General features: G+C 40.4%; 1 protein-coding gene across 5 annotated transcripts in view; it reads right to left on the bottom strand.

The window, feature by feature from the left end:
• The window catches only part of SEMA6A (semaphorin 6A), a 110,899-nt gene that overhangs the window by 14,281 nt on the left and 79,566 nt on the right, over nucleotides 1-17,052 (bottom strand). For 3 of the 5 annotated variants that reach the window (XM_010726207.3, XM_010726208.3, XM_010726210.3), the window contains exons 17-18: nucleotides 16,784-16,804; nucleotides 9,465-9,629 (exon numbers count right to left, since the gene is read on the bottom strand). In XM_010726207.3, the coding sequence (XP_010724509.1) occupies nucleotides 9,465-9,629; nucleotides 16,784-16,804 (186 nt within the window). Of the gene's footprint in view, nucleotides 1-9,464; nucleotides 9,630-16,595; nucleotides 16,647-16,783; nucleotides 16,805-17,052 lie in introns of all 5 variants that reach the window. The other 2 variants (XM_010726212.3, XM_010726211.3) reach the window with 2 other exon arrangements.

Genomic DNA, 17,052 nt, shown 5'->3' with positions numbered 1-17,052 from the left:
TTTTTTTTGAAAAAGCTCCTCTATTATTTTCTACCACAATTGTGGGTAAGATGGGATGGAGCACAAACAACATGCAATATTATTGTCAGCATGCAGCTGGTGTTACTTTCCAATTAAAATAATCCTTGCTGGGCATATGAAAGAACTGCCTAGTTTATGCCAGTTATGACAACGTTACCAAGTTACACTTCCATCTGAGATTTTATTTCACAGAAAACAGCAGTCTTTGGTTGTTGTTGGAATAGCTACAGTTTAATACTCAGGGCTGAGCATTTTGGTAGGCATGGGAAGCTGGGACTGATCTGGAGGCTATCCATTGGGATGCAGAGTTTCAGAGCACTGCAGGTATTTTTCCTGGCCGACACAAAGCTGATGATAAATGTGCTGTTGGCCATTTCAAATGTTTGCTGTGTTGTTCAGCTGTGCCAAATATGGCCCCTAACGCTCCCCGAGCAATTACTCTAAGAACTGCTCTAAGCTCTTCTAATGTCAATGGAGCTGTTAAAATCTACTTCTGCACAGACTTTGACTTATTCTGATCTGCTGGGGCAGGGAGAGCTGTCAGACTATCTGCTAGATGGCTAAACTGCTTATCAACTGCAGCACCGATATTCAGTGTACATGGAGTTATCTGCGTATTTAGCAGCCAAACTGTGACTTGGGTATGAGCAAACCGAGATTTTTCAATAGCTTACAACTTGGCTGGTGAAGCTATTTTTTTTCTCACAGGGCTGTCAGAACACACGTTTTTGATACAGTAGTAAATTTACTCTACCTGCTTCAAAACTTCCCAGTAAAATGCCTGTAAGACTCTTTCTTACTTCATAACAGGTGAATAAGAACACATTTTCCCTCTCTTTCTGAGATACCAGCACAGAAAATCTTGGAACATGAATGAAATCAAGCAAAAGTCACAGCAAAGTAACTGGAGACCAAAGACTATGTTGTCTCACTGTTAGATAGCTCAAAGTAGCACTTGTCTGGACACCTGGCTGAACTACAGATATTCATAGAAAAGACAGCTTTCCAAATATGACATTTGTTATCTGCATTGAATGTTAAGTAAAATTAACACAGCAAAGTCTAAATTATGCCCTCTAGGCTTTTTTAATTAACAGCATGCTATTAATCAGTAAGAACCAGCCTGTTCCGATGGAAAAAAAATATATATAAGCTAATAAGCGTGCTTTTTTTACACTCTTAAAGAACAGTAAGTGAAAAAAGAAAAGAGCCAGTCAGGATCCTACAGACAGAAAGGGATACCAAGCCTGTTCACTGAGAGGTTATCTACATGAGAAGAAATTATGTGGTGCTCTGTTACAGAAGCATCTAATTAATAAACAGCTTATAGTCCACAGATGATCTTGGAAGTGCTCTGAACCAGGACTGTCAGTGCTCAGGTTGTTGAAAAATTACTACAGGACATCTTACTATAAATTAATACAATTATTGAAGTTATGTACATCCTATGTAAGAAAAGATGAATTATTCAAATACCTTTAAGAGCATATTGACATTTTAATTATACACTGGCATTAATTTAACACCAAAAGGCACTTTAAGGCTCCTTTTGACTGCAAGATTTTCTGCTGTTAAATCCCTTCAACATTTCAAAGCTCCTCCAGAAATCTACTTTAAGGCTAAGTTCTTTCCTGCCCGTTCAGCATGTTTGCATTGCCCAGCACCTCCCTGTACTCAACATTTATGTCCCCAAAATGGAATGTGGTGTTATTTAGCATCCTGTCCATCAATTATTCCTTGCTGCTTCCAGACAGAGTGGAGGCCCTGTAGGGCGAGCATAGCCTGGAATGAATTCCTAGCCCTTGATAAATATGTCAGCACTACAAGAGTCAAACAAAAGCATCAGGCAGTCTGTGTTCCTCCTCCAAGCTGTCCTCACCGGGTGGCTGTGGATGAACGCAGCTGGGAATGTTGTCTATCACACAATAGCTCCACTGCCCTGAACTCTGAGCAGCTGTCTTGACAAATTAGACATGGCCTCTTTTATTGAAAAAGTAGATCGAGGTTCTGGGGCAGCTTTTCCCTGTTTTAGCAAGACAGGCTTCCACTGTTCATTGCAGCCTGTAAATGGATAGCCTGACTTGAAATCTATGCAGGTGGACAATTGCAGGTCAAGGATACCTGCTGTTTCCTACAGCCACATTTGACATTTGATGAGCTCTATTTTAAACTTTGCCCTTCCTTTATTCAGATTCAGTAGTATGGAGATGCATTTACAAAGAAAAGATCTGTTGATAGTTTTCATAATGGAGTTTCACATTTGCATTTCTCTCCTATTATCGATAATGTCTTCTTGTCGTTGGCATTCTTTTTGCTACTAAATAAATTACATATCTCGTCTCTCAGTTTAAATCCTGCTGCCTGTGTTTACACTTCTGCAAGTTAAATCTGAAACCCCAACTCTCAATGAAACATTGAAACATTTTGATTTCTGAAAAACTTAGGCACAGTGATGAGGTGTCATCATTTCCTTAGACACACATGCGTGCTGGAATACATGATGTAAAGTGCTTCTCTCCTTACACTTTCTGTCCTACAGAAAACCTGTGGCTAAAAGAGCTGAAGGTTTATTTTATGTAAGATTTGAAATGAAGACTAGCAATTGACAAGGCCCACTAAACCACTGCACTGCATCCTATTACAACCCCCCTTTTTAAGTTAAATAGGCCTTAAGGATATGGCTATGCTAATGGACTTAGTTACTGTCCTTTTTTTCCCTCATGCTTAGTCTACTCCCCGTTTCCCTGCTCTTGTTCTCCTTAAAACTTAACTATGAAGGAAAAAGGTTTGAAGAAAGTTTATGTTTCTGTTCTCAGAAATGTTTCTTCCAGCATTATTTTTCAATGATTATATATACAGTTCCCATTTTATTAATTAGTCCTGTTTTTTCTCCTGCCCGTGTTTGAACTTGGGGACGCAATCTGAGATGATTAGCTGCCTCTGGCTCTGGAACTGACAGAGACATGCATGCATGCACAATGGAACAGACGAAGGATCAGTGTCAGTGCTCTGGACAGGTCTGGTGCATTCCCTCAATCCAGACTGCACAGCCCTCTTGTCTATGTCCCAGGGTACCTGCAACTCCAGCATGGTGAGGTTATCAACCTTCTGGCATATTTACAAGTAATATTAGCCTGGTCTTGTGATACAGATATCTGGCCACTAAAAACTCTGCTGAGAAATCTGGTTTCATTTAACTGTTAACAGTACTTATCTGGTAATGATCCGGTAAGGAGCTAAAGTGGCATCCTACAGCAGAGGGGCCTGGCATACTGTGATTAGTCTCTGTGACAAAGAGATTCTGGACAAGTTGCTTACTATAGCCATTCTAGAAAAGTATGTTTTTTTTTCTTTTAATATATATTTTAGCATCTCACCTAGGCAGCTAGAATATGTGACAAACATGAATCAGGCGTCCTGTAGAAAGAGGTATGTTTACAGTAAGCTGATGCTTATTCACCCAAAAAGATTTTAAAAATCAAATCTATATGGCTTTGTTTAGCATGTGCTCATCCAATCTGCCGTTTTTTAAGGGCAAAATAAGGGCAAAATAATTAGGTTTTAATCTAGATGTGAATGTGTAAAAATGGACTAAGTCCATTTAAGTCTTCTGTACATGCAATCCCTTTGCACAGTATGGCAGCTTCAAGTAAGCAAAGCCCTCACTTCAAATCTCAGCCAAATGCTAATGAATCAGACAGGGCAAATTTGCTACTCCCTTTCTTATAACACTCATTAGACAGCAGAGAGGAAACCTGAATGTACAGAAAGTGAAGAATCAGATCTGATTTTATCTTCATTGTTTCCTCAGTACTTGAAAGCGTTAGTGAATGGCAGAGTACTTGCAATCTGTTTTATGTTCGTGGGGTCAATGGTTTGAGACAGGAGAAAGAATAGCAGCAGTTCTATAGCTTCCTCCATATGCTTTTTGTAGACAGGGCTTCCTGAGCCTCACCTGGGCAGAGCTGACTATGGTGCAATTCCTTCTCGGATCAGCCTAACCCTATTTCAAAAGCAACCATTTCCTTCTGACTTTGGTGTAACTGCAACACAGACAAACCACGGACACAGCATTTGCTTCACCTTGAAAATCCAAACCCTTCCCCTCAGACCTGCAAACACCGACTCAGAATATACTCATGACAAATTCTGTGCTGCTTTAAACCATCTTCTGAAGTAATACGAACTGCTGGCAAGGTAACAATGAGCTCTGCCTCCCTCCTCTGATAAGACATGTTTTGAACCTTTTAGATTCTTGTGCACATCAGCACACAGTAACATTCTGTGCAAAAGAAAACCTCTGCAAATGAAGTTCCTGGTGCAAAACTTGGCCTTTCCACGATTGACACAGATTAATTTATGCCAAAAGAGTCCAAAGCTTTGCTCTGCTATAGAATTTTCCCTCTCATTTCATGATGAAAGGATCTTGTTAAATCAGCACTTTACACTTATTGTTGTAACCGTACCTGAAATTTCATACAATTCTGTCTCCCTGGAGCGGAGTCTGTCCTAACATTTGCAGACTCTCCAGATAGCACTGTCAGCACCTAGTAAATCTTTCAAGTAGTGATAACCTCAGTAAAAATTAGTAACGCTGCCAATTGTGTACAATAAAAAACATCATCTGGAGGCAGTTTTTGGAAGGATCAGCCCCTGGGCTTCTCCATAATACATCCCTCTCCAAATTATTGACTAGTGCTAATGATATTGAATTCTGTACCACCTGAGGGCTGCAATTATTAACTGTTTGATGTGAAATAATAGACACTAACAGATACCATATCTACAGGAGCATTCTGGACATCCAACCAGCAGCTATTAGCAGTATAAGCTATGTGCATCACATCCTGCTTCTAATCAGTTTTTTACCGTTGGCATGCTGTTACTGAAAAAAGGTTTGGTTTTGTTATGTTTTGTTTTGTTATGAAAAGGAGATACCACCTCATAATCTTCACTTAATGAGCACTGACACAAATGAGAATACAAACATTAAGACTGCTAAAAATAATGCAATGCTTCTATCAGTCAGTGCCCAAGCAAATCATGTCCACCTGAATGCTGCAGAAAAGAAACAGTATAAAGAAATCATAATCTAAAACCAAGTTACGAACACTGTCAATAAATGCAGGCTCTGTACATTTGAGGAATGAACGAGAAAACTGAGCAGTTGGCTATATTTGTGCTAGCAAATCTGGGACTGGAAAAGCATGAAGCATTCCTAAAGGGAGGCAAAAGGGATAGGAGACAGCAGAGAAGGGCCGGCAGGGTGATGAGAAAATCACTTTGTTTTCTTCACACAGGCCTTTCCACCAGCGGTAGGTATGATGTACCTAGCTCCCCTGGGGTTAGTAGAATGACTACAGACATAGCTACTGGGGCACTACTGGGTGTACAGGTAAAGCCTTGGAGCTCTTCGCAGGAGGAGCTTCATGACTGCCAAGGGTGGGAGGGAGGCTCAGTACAATGGCAGCAGAAGGGAAGGTTAGACTGCGAGGTTAGGAAAACTCTATCGACAAAGGTGAGAAACACACAATTAAATCAAGACCAAAGCAATTAAATCAAGGGTAAAACATAGCAGGAAAGGAAACAAAACATAAACATCCTCTAGAACATAGGTTGTTTTGTTTTGTTGGTTTTTTTGTTTTTTTTTCCTGTGGAGGAGATGGAGAAAAGGAAGAGGGTGCGGTCTGCCCAATCAGTAGTCTTTACTTTTTTTTTTTTTTTTTTTCCGTTTGTTTGCAGTGAGAAAAAGATTGCAAAGAAAAGAGATTTCTTAATGGCCACAATGAAAATGCCAGTGGGATAGCAATGCATAATTCCCACACTACGGGCTGCACTACACATTTCCATCTTAGCAAGAAATGCGAGGTAGCTCAGAAACAACAATCCCAGAGTATATTTAGCTACTAAAACTGTGGCACACAAATGTCACATTCCCATGAGTCAACCCTTTTAAAGAACCCCCCTCTTCACGCCCCCATAGATATTCCCCAAGATGCCTGCACTGAATTAAAAGTGAAGCATATGGATGGATGTGACATCATCAAAGCACCCGTGTTACAGACAGAAAGAGCAGCAAGTGTATTTTGTACTATTAGTACAATTGGTAACAATTATATGTACAGGAAAAGAAAGCAAACAGTGTCTGAAGGATTAGACAGAACCAATGAAGAACACCACAAAGCACTTTGCAAAACAAAGAGAAAATGTTAAAAAGAAATATTTTTTTTCTGTGAATGTGCAAAAATAAAAGAAAACAGAAAAAGCGAAAACAAAACCTTGATAAAAGAATAGCAAGCTTAACATTTTCTGATTTAATTTTGTGCAGTTCCTTTGCCCTTTTAAAACAACTAATCAATAGTAATTTTAGAGCCGTCCAGCTTTGGCTAGGCAAGGCAAGGAGTGACAACACACAAGTAGATGGTAATGGCAAACAACCATGCGGCCACCTCTGCCACCATTGTTTTGATTGCGTGCAGACTGCTTCCAGCTTTGTCAATATTAATAATTACGCACTAAAGAATGCATGATATTTAAATGACCCTGTCCCATGCTAATAGAGCACTTTGGTAACCATCAATCCCTGAGGAGGGAGCTACTGAATTTTGGCCGTCTCACCAGTCAGTGAATTGAAGCAAATGTTACTCAAATTCAACAGATGTACTTTTATTAATATTTTCAATGCATGCTCCTCTGAAAGCTGCTGCTGGCATATAAGATGCTTTTAAGAGTCAGCTTTCCAGCTACTAAGCAGTGTTTTGAATAAGATTTGAAAAGTAAAAATCCACACATAACAAATAGTGGCATTAAAATGCATACAATTTTCTGTGTTCTTCTGGGTATGTAAGGGGCCGTGCCTTCCACTATTGCTGGATTCTGACCTACAACCCCTGACTGACACCACCAGAAGGGCTGGGTGCAAGGATCCTTTCCTCCCTTCCTCCCTAGGTCTGCCTAATGACAGGGAGGAGAAGAAAACCACCACTTACTTTCAAAGAGAGAAAACTATTTTCTAAGAAATATCCTCCCACTTCAAGCAGTTTGAATACCAGGTGTTACTGAGATTGGAAGAAAAAGGAAAAAAAAAAAAGAACTTTATTTCTTTGGTTGTCAGCATTATCACTGATTTACTGCTCGAACAGAATGGAGAGGGAGGTAAATCACGTTGCCATCTCTAAAGAAAGTTTATCTGCTTTCTCTCTTCTACATACCTGACACCCAGAAATAACTTTTTCTAAATTGCCTTTCTGCAGATGAAGAGCCAGGGCAGAGGAATAGGGTTCAGATTCAAAGAAATGAGGACTCAGACTGAACTTAAGTGAGAATTTGGAATCTGACCTTTTATCTTCAACACCCACAGACTTATATTATGGTTTTGAGTTGTAGCAAAGGCAGCTGCATTAATTTCGCAGAGGCTCTGCAGTCTCTGCAGGGTGCAGAGGAGCTCTGTGCTTACCTTACCAATCAGGTAAGCCTGACTGGGTTCAAAAATTCAAAATTTTTTTCTTTAGATTTGCAGTTAATCTCCCAGAATGTCTATAGGATCAAGCTTAGAAAAAAAAATCTGGGAATAGATTTTCTAAAACTGAGATGAAAGAAAAAAAGTAAATGGCAGTTTGTCTCTTTTTTGCAGGATAAGTGAATTGCTGGAAGGTGGGAGACAAGTTCATATCTTCTGCTTGAGGGAATTCAATTCCTTGTGTTCCATTTCCTGCCATCAAGCCTAAATACAATGGCTACTAAATTAACGATCACCATGGCATCCCAGGAAAATTTACTGCATCTTCTGCCTAATTTCCAGTCTCCTCAGCTGGAAAACTTCTACAGGCTTTGTCTCTGCTGGGTCAGCCAGGTGATGAACAATACCCCTGTGGCCAGGCGCTGCAAAGGCTCCATGAGGAGTTTCATGAGAAATCCAGGACATCCCAGGACTGCTGGAGATGCTGTGTGTCTGGGGCTGTTGTGATCACAGTCCAGACCACCGCCAGCTGTTCCTGCAGCTCTGCTGAAAACTGAACTGTTTTCCAATGTTAACATGCTCATTACCCCCTGTTGAAAGTTTCTGACTCAAGACTCAGTGGGTCAGAGAGAGGGAAGGAATATGATTTAGTAACCTGCTAGTTTGGGCTGACAATTCAAAGCAGTAGGCCTGGCATGCCAGTAGCTTCTCCAGGAACAGCTGATGCTTTCATCTAATGAGTTTTTCATGTAAAATGCATGAACAATAGAGACTGGAATCCACATTTCAATTAATATTTTAAGTGTTTTTTATAAAGTATTCATAGTAGAAAGGCCTGAAGCTCATGTGTGCTCCTGCTCCCGGTGAGTGCCCTAACCACACAGCAAGTGAGTTTTGCTTATACCCATCCTCCTCCTGGTCCACTGAGTACTTAATTAGTGCATACAGAGTGAAACATCTTCAGCAGAGAAGAAATTGAAAGAAGAGATCTAAGAACACCCTGGAGAAGAATAACAAAGACTCAAATCTCTCTAGGTAGAGTAGATATTTGAACCTACGCCCCCTATTTACAAAGGCACTATTTTAACCTCATTCAGATAAGAATGGGAAGCAGTGGGAAGACTTTTGGAGGGCCATGATGGAATTACGAGGCACCACCATGCTTGCTCAGAAGAAAAGCTTCTCCTTCACTAAGCAGGTTCAAGTGGCAAGCTGAGGCAACTCTCTGCTTAATACTTTGTATGCACAGCAAAGTGGAACTAGAGGCCAAACGACAGGGCTGCCCCTTGTGTCAGGCACAATGGTGCTCAGCACAAGGGCTGAATATGGCATAACGAACCTAAAGCAAAGCACCTTTTTGGGCTTTAAAAACACAACAGAGAAATGCTCTCTGCCAGCAATCACCGAAGTATCTTTCGAAAATCACTAATGATGATCTCAAAGGTGTTTCATGCTCAGGTCCCACTGAAGACAGTGGGACTATGGGTCCAGTGGCTAGGACCAGTGTCAGCATAATTCCACCAGTTAAACTGGCATAGACCTCAGAGCTTCAGTACCTCTGATGGCCAGAGAGAGATGGAAATAATGTGAAATTAGCTAAGACCTGCCGTGCTTCCCCAGGAATTCAGGAAAAAAGACAGTATGAAAATACACCCTTAGGAACAACGGCAAGCTATTCATCTCCCTTTGACAGACAGTGAGGAAGATCAAGTTTAAAGAGAGCTAAGTCCCCATTGTTTCCCATGCACTGGCACAATACATACAGCAAAGGCACACATTTCTATTTGTTTTGTGTGGTTTCCTCAGGCAGTGAATTATCTCGGACTGAGTTTGAGATTGGCTGTTTAGTTTCAGACTTTACGATAAGCTTTTAATTATAGCACAGGAGTTTTATTACATGTTGCTCAGAGCCAGCTGGAAGCACTTACACTTCAGTCCTCCCCCCCTCCCTCCTCACCACAGGAAGTCGTTTCCAAGGCCTTACCCTTCTTGTCTTGATGATTATGGGATGAAACTGCCACATATGGATCTGTATTTTCGGATGAACCAAGCGGATCCTTCCAATCCAGCATGCGTCCCCTAGCATCATAACCCTGTCGAGCCCAAGAGTCGGAAGAGGTGGTGCTTGGAACTAGTGAACTGGAATGTCCTGTTACATTATAAATACAGGTAGGGAAGACAAGTCTCAATTAGTCACTTACCATGCCACCTTATGCTCAGGAGCACAAACTTTGATCTTCCTCATGTGTGAATCTCTTAGGCTGAGCAAGGCTTCAAAGGCCTTGCAGAGCACTGCCCAAGGAAGCACAGAATTTGGATATTCCCCAGTGGCCAGTCTGATAATGTCAATGACTGTGCATATTCAGTTGGCTGCAGCTTAGTTCATGGTTCTGTTTTCGCCCAGCAGTGTTAAAGGTATGCAGAGCATCATGAGGATGCTTTGTTTTAGTCAAACATCCTTTGTCTGGATTCTGCACATGAGCTTAAACAATGCCAAAGTGCCAGTCCACACAGGATGGTAGTGGCTTAGGTTGAAAAGCAATTTCAAAGACAACATAAGCATTAAAATGGAACAACTTCTAGCATGGCCCAAACTAGAGAGGTATGCCAGAAGAGCTACATATACATATACATATACAATATAAATGTTTGCTAAGGGAACAAGAGGCTGCCCAGAACCAGCAGACTGGTGCTGGGGCATCAGACTCAGCGTGGGGCTGGAAGATGTGCTGGGTTAATGCCCACTCGCACCATCGCCACTGGTATTGTCTGAGCTGGTGTTGTAAAACAGCGCTGAGGTAAGGACTGCTTGCATGAAGCTGCACATTATTTCTGCTCAAATTAACAATGAAGAAAAGGCCTTACTATGTAAAACTGGCAAAGAACCCATAAATACCCTGGTCTCCACATCTCACTTGGCTGGTAGACTTGTTAGGACAGAGGTGTGTCATTTCTCGCTTGCTGTAGGCCCCTTCGAATGCCTGCATGCTCACTTTGAAGAAAATTTAGGATGTGATCTGCTTTGCATTTGTCACATAGGCTGCTGGAGATCAGCACACACCTCTAGACCAGAAGAGAGGATTACAGTCCAGTGATGATGAGTTTTACAGCTGCTCTAGACATTGTTATGGCTGAAAATGGCGGAGGAATTCCTCACTGGTTGAATACACCCTAACAAACAGCACACAAATAGGACATATGCTGCTGGAAGCACCAAACAATGTTAACGCTAGTTTGGCTGGGGCATAAATATATTAGCATCTTTGTAAACTTGATCCCAAGAAGTAGCTCAGCACCCAAAATGCAGTGTGCTTGAAGTTTATGGTCTCTGAATGCTGGCTTTAACCAGGGTGTCTCAGTGGGTTGTCTGCTCCTTGGCTCCTGGGAAAGAGGGCATTGAAACTCCCTCCACACCACATTTTGACTTTAAAATCACTTGCTTCTGAGAGTTCCCTTTCACTACGTGCACCAAAATGTCTTATCTTCAGCAGGACTCAAACTGCTTCTGTCCTTGATGTGGAATAACTCAATATTCCCCTACCTGCTTTCCTGAAAGAGTAGAATCAGATCATTCAGACAAAAAGGCAGATAGTGTCTTTTTAGATAACACTGGACAGACTAAGAGTAGTCCTCCATTCTCCTGCCTCCTTTATAACAGCCTAGTAACCTAAATTAGATTTCAGTCCTCCCAATGGGGAGGAGGCCAGTCACCAGAGTACTAACTGTTCTAGCAAGGACTCTTCCCCTCTCCTTCCCCAAATACTACACTTCTCAGAGAAAGCATCTGAGGTTCACTGGGGCAGAAGTACACAAGGAGCCTGTAAATTTCAGCTGAATTTACAGAGCTGGAAGTGAGGAGATTGTGCTTCATTGTCATTTTTAAGTCATCACTGGACACACATAAAGCTTCATGATGCTGTACCTTGAAAAGGTTGCTTTAGGTGGATTTTCCATCAGTGCTTTAGCTCATGCTCTCAGAGGCATGTGCACAGAGAGGTAATGAATCTAAAGTTCCCCATTCTCCTCTAGCCATCAGAAATCTAAATCTTGGCCATCAGTGTGTCCAAGTTTTGATGAAGCATGCACTTCATTTTATCTAGACCTTTTAACAGCTTTGTGAGGTTAAAATGCTGATGAAATCAGCAAAAAAATCCTGTGGCTTCTGCTAGGATGCTGCTGTGATTTAAAAGAAGTCCTGGAAAAATTAATGATTTTGGAAGGCAAGAAAACACTTGTAGCTCCTCTGCATAATTTAGAGGAGCACTTTTGAATTGCTACACACTTCAAACAGGACAGGGACAGAACAAACTCCTGTAACTATTATGCTTTGCAGCGAAAGTTGGTCAGATTCAGTATTCTCACCACGGAGTCTACCTTCAGATACCACAGCAAATCATAAACATGATTAATTGGGCATTGGACCTCAGTCTGAAGGCTTATGTTGACAAGGGAACTGTACTACTTTTTATCTTTTGTGGTAGGAAGTGTGGTCTCTCTAGCTCTTTCTTTAACAGCAAATCAGAGGCTGCATTTTGCTGAAAACAGAGCTTTTAATGTTGCTTAAATAGGAAAGAGAACCCAAATATTATCCATTTTTAAAAGGTTCCTATAACCTACAGCATAGCTGGAAACACTGATAACACAGCTAGATGGATGACAGACCGTGATCCAAACTTTATGCTTGCATCACCGAAGGTCTGCAGGGCTGCCTGTTTCCAAGAAGACAGGTAGAGGCCCCATGGGCTGAAAACACGTGCCCTTCTGAAGCAAGGAAACGCTGGAGCGTGAAAGCTTTCACTTCTACACCATTTCACGCTTGTCAGTTCCTGTGCTCATTCCCAAGAAAGAAGAGGAACAATGGGACAGAGAACAGGCCAGAGAACAGTTATGAGATTTCCTTGTCTTCTTTTTCCTAAGGACTAAGTCACATCTCCAAATTAATACCCTATTAAATGACCACAGTAATGTATACAATATTTGATCAGCCTACAGTAATGCTGTACTCAACATAAGAAAGCAATTAATCAGAGCTGGATATAGAGGTAGAAGAAAATCTTGCCAAGTAGCAATCATATTTTATACCTGTCTTTGATATGCATTTTTATGCCTATTTTAGATGTGTTTGAGGGACAATTTTAAGAAAAAGCTGTAAGTATGTTTAAAGGAAAACATTTCTTAATACAGCAATCTAGAGGAAATACATGCCCAAGGGACACATTTTCCAAAAAAATAAAATAAAAAAAAATCCTCAACCATATGCTGCAAATACACGGAGAATTTCTTAGTAATGGAAAGCTAAAGCTTTGTGAAGATACTAATGTGTGCCAGATGGTAGTTAGGTAGTGAAGGGTTTCACACAAGCGGAGAAATCAGTCTCTTTGCTCTGTTACTAATGTGCAAGTATAGTACACACTGAGAAACAATCCTCCATGTGAAATCAAGATCAATTTTCTTCCATTTGGTAGAAGCAGGGAAGGAGCAGATTAAGCTTAACAACTTTCCTTACTGGTGCAAGATCTGCATTCTGGAAGCATTTACTACTGGGCAGTGCTACCATGCCAGATACCATAAGCAGTATCAGTGAGTCTCGTAAGCAGCTGAACAGTCAGTCCCACTGGGTGAATTTCACCTTTGAACTGAGCGGCACTACAGATGTATTAGGTAGTTAAGCTTCTCTCATAAACAGAGAAAAGACTGAAGTGGCAGGCAAAGTACTCCTAGCCCTTTCTCATTCAGTCACTGTTAAGCCTTTGCGGTGTACTGTATAGTTTGCAACATTGAGTGGATCTTTTTTTTCTTTTTCCCATCGCACCATTTTTACCACTCTGACTGTGTAAACTGGTTTTGCTACAGTTTTAAGAGTCTTTCCTTCTATGGCCAGCATCTCTATGGCTGGTACCTCTATGTTAGTATTAGCTAGAGTTTCATATATCTAAAAACCACAATCCCGCCTTTGTTTTAAAACAATCCATCTGAAAACTGCAGAGACAGTCCTTTTCAAACTGCTTTGTTCAGAGGAAATATGCAAAACTCAAAATAGACACACTTCAAAAAAGATCTGTTTTAGGTTGCTTCTACTGTTTGCAAAAACTCTTCATTTGGAGTGCTGTAACCAAGTAATAGAACCAGCATAAAAGCTCCTAGGGTCTACAGGCATGGGTAATGATTCAACAGGGCTGTGCTTCTGTAACTACAGCTCGTTTGGAAGTGCACTTGTAAAACAGAAAGAGATTTTTTCAGCTTTAAAACAAAGACAGGGATTCAATACGTATTTGATGGTTGCTCTAATATGCACAAGTCATTAGGATCTCAGAGGTTAAGACGTCCGCACACAATTCTATTAACAGCTATAGCAACCTAATTAGACAATTAGTAGGAAAGGCTAAATCAATACTACAAAGAGAGAAAGGGATATGGCTAGGGGGTAAGATAAGGGCCCAATTCACTAAGAACTGAATGTTTCCAACGATAATTGAAGCTGCTTACAATTTTATGGAAGAATCTAGGCTAATCTCTTTGTTTAAACATGCGTCTCTTTCACCATTCTTCTCTGACCTTCTGCAGCAGATCTTCAGCCTGCTGTTTTCTTCTTGAGTGCCAAAAGAGATATAATTGAACAGCCACCTGAGCGGGCTTTGCAGTTTGTTACTAGTTTACAACCGACCATGGGAGACTGCCCTAGAAAAAGGATCCCACCTGCCAAATTCAGGAGGATGCTAATGTAGGAACACAGCAGTAAAGGGCTTGATTCTCCTTTCAGTTACACTGCTACAGATAGGCAGTAAGTCCACCAAAGCGTGATGATTTGTGGTGGTGTAAATCAGCTGAAAGAGGTAATCAAGCTGTAAGACTTTTTTTTTTTTTTTTTTTTTTGCACCTGAAGCTTCAGATGCCTTTGGATATATTTAACCCAGCAAAAGCACTCTAAGCATTCACTTGATTGGCATCCTGATATATTGTAGTTCTGAGGTTTAATCTGAAATACCATTTAGTTACATATTTAACAGTAAAAGGCACCATTTATAAAATTTTAGTTTCCTCAAGAAAAAAAAAATATCACTCAGAGCAGATGTAATACTTAGCAAACGTGAGCATGTTTACCAAGACTGGTTGACTGTCTCGTGCTGGAATTCTTTATGCTCCTCATGTGGGAGATCAATAGAAGTAACCAGCTCTTTTTGTATTTTGTCCTGATAGGTGAAAAGAAAGACTGACTGCAGATATAGCAGTATTTCTACTAAACCTGTAAAAGGAAGAGCTGTCTTGCCTAGAGACCATGTACCAGGATCTACCTGTGTAGAGTCAATGAAAAAATCTGCAAACGATGCCACGAATGGGATTCAGCGTTCATGTTGGGTCATGATTTTCAACTCACATTTGGCAGTGGGATCCTACTTTATGAGCTGCATTCATTCATGCAAGGACAGTAGACTGGATTTCTTTTGTAACCTATGTTGCCTAGGACTGCAGCTTTTCTTCACTTTGCCACTCATTTGAACCATTTTTTTTCCCTGCTTTCTCAGTCAGACTAAAATATCGACTTTGGATGCAGTCTGTACTGATATGATAGCTGATGGGATACAGGTTTGCTGCCTACAGCTATAACTGTGCAGCCTTCAAACATAGTAGCAAAAATGCTAAGACGCTTCTGGCATGTTAACAATGGGCTCAAGGCCATTTTCTTTGTCTTTAGATTCAGCAGTATGGATTTTATTATTACTACTTATTCTTTAATTACTGCTCTGTGCCCTGGTTATATAGCAATTTCAACTGCAAGCTGTATGTGCAAACGAACCAATCAGTCTTTCATGCATTATGAAGTCTCAGCTTGCCTTTGATTTTGTATATTTCCCTCATTGGTTTTCATTATCATACTTGCAAACAAGTTTCACTTGCACATTTTCCATTTCCTGATTAAAAACAACATGGTAAATTTTATTTATTTCTTTATTTTAAATGCTGAACAGTACTGGTGTTATTTACATTCTGCTGCACTGTGTTATCATTGGTTCTGTTTGTACCTACATATTTTGCATGCACGAGGTGAAGGGATCAATCTAATGTGCTTCATCACTATTTCAAACTAGTCTACCTCCATTTATGTTCAGCTAAACGTAATAAAAAATAAAATATAGTTATTTTGCCCCAGCTCTAATGAACATTTATTCTTGAATAGCCGGGAAGTAATTTCACAAGTAAGTTCTCATCCCACATGGAAATTCACCATTGACTTCACTGCAAACAATATCACACATCCTTGTGAGCACTTATCATTGTTCAGGTTGCTGATAAGGAGAAGCTATTGCAAGATGAATCTAGGTTTGAATTTGAATTCATCACTTATTCTTCAGTAATTCCTCCAGAAGACACTTTGTACTCCCAGTGCCAATGTAACCCACTTCCAAACAAAGAACAAAGTGGTGCAAAGTACTGCAACTGCAGATTAACAGCTGCCTGGAGGGAAACTATTACCCTAGGCTGACAGAAATGCTTATTTTCAGCTTTGATCACCTAATTTGTTGTGCGAATTCAGTTTTTTACAGACCAGGCACCATGTGAGTATTGTGATACTGCACGAACGGATAACATAAATGATTCACTGCAGAAGTGACCGAAACTTTCGTAACTCAGGGTGTAACCCAATCTCAACTGATATGGTTAATGATTAATTTTTCTGAAGAGAGGTCTTTCTATCACCCAGGGACAGTTCTGATCCTTTCCCAAAGCTATCGTTGACTAGCTGCTGGAGCAGTCATGATACCAGCCTGAATACCCCATGAGTGGGATGTGAGCCATCTTGTTTTTCCCAGGGAACAGATAATATGCATCACTCTATCCAAGTCTTTCTGTGTTTGTGTATTCAGATGAAGCAAGCTCTTAATCATGTCTGCTGGAGTGCCAGTAAAATAAACCATTTTAAGCAGTTTTGAGAGAGGACTAGAAAAGAGGGAATGCAAATCAAGAGGCGTTACTTATTTTCACTTGTGATTAGTGAATTAGGCCCTCAGAGGCAAGACAAAACAAATAAGAAAAGGTTAATGGCTCTTTGACTAGAGGAACTACTAGTTAATACAAGGTTCCAGAGAGACTTTTTAAAAAACACCCATAAACTGACCATACACTGTGTTGTAAGACATTTCATAATCAGGTGAAGCAGTTGAAATGTCTATGAACAAAATAAATTGGGAAGAAAAAAAAAATAAGTAAGACAAAAAATATGAAAATACTTAAAAGTTAAGTAAAAAGTGATTCCTCCAGAATGGATTTGCTGTCAGTAAATAACAAAACTATGAACTTTCTTACCATTCAGGGCTACGAAGGAATCTGAAAGACAAATAACAGGGAAAAATCATTATTTCTCTCCCATTTTTTTCCTTTTTAGTACTTTACTGCTAGCAATCTTTTATGCTTCAGCTGATATCTGTATGTATGTGGTTATTATGCCAAGAACCTATGCAAAATGAGTATTCAGAAATACCTGAAAACAACACCTGACTTTAAACGCATTCATGGCTGGCTGGACCCACACAAGTAACACCAAATAGGAAGGCCAGCTTTCTCCCTGGCATGCT

The sequence above is a fragment of the Meleagris gallopavo genome, chromosome Z (genome assembly GCF_000146605.3).
Source record: "Meleagris gallopavo isolate NT-WF06-2002-E0010 breed Aviagen turkey brand Nicholas breeding stock chromosome Z, Turkey_5.1, whole genome shotgun sequence".
Classification (NCBI taxonomy): domain Eukaryota; kingdom Metazoa; phylum Chordata; class Aves; order Galliformes; family Phasianidae; genus Meleagris; species Meleagris gallopavo.
Note: the sequence above shows the minus strand (reverse complement) of the source record. Positions and strands in the feature narration are given on the sequence as shown.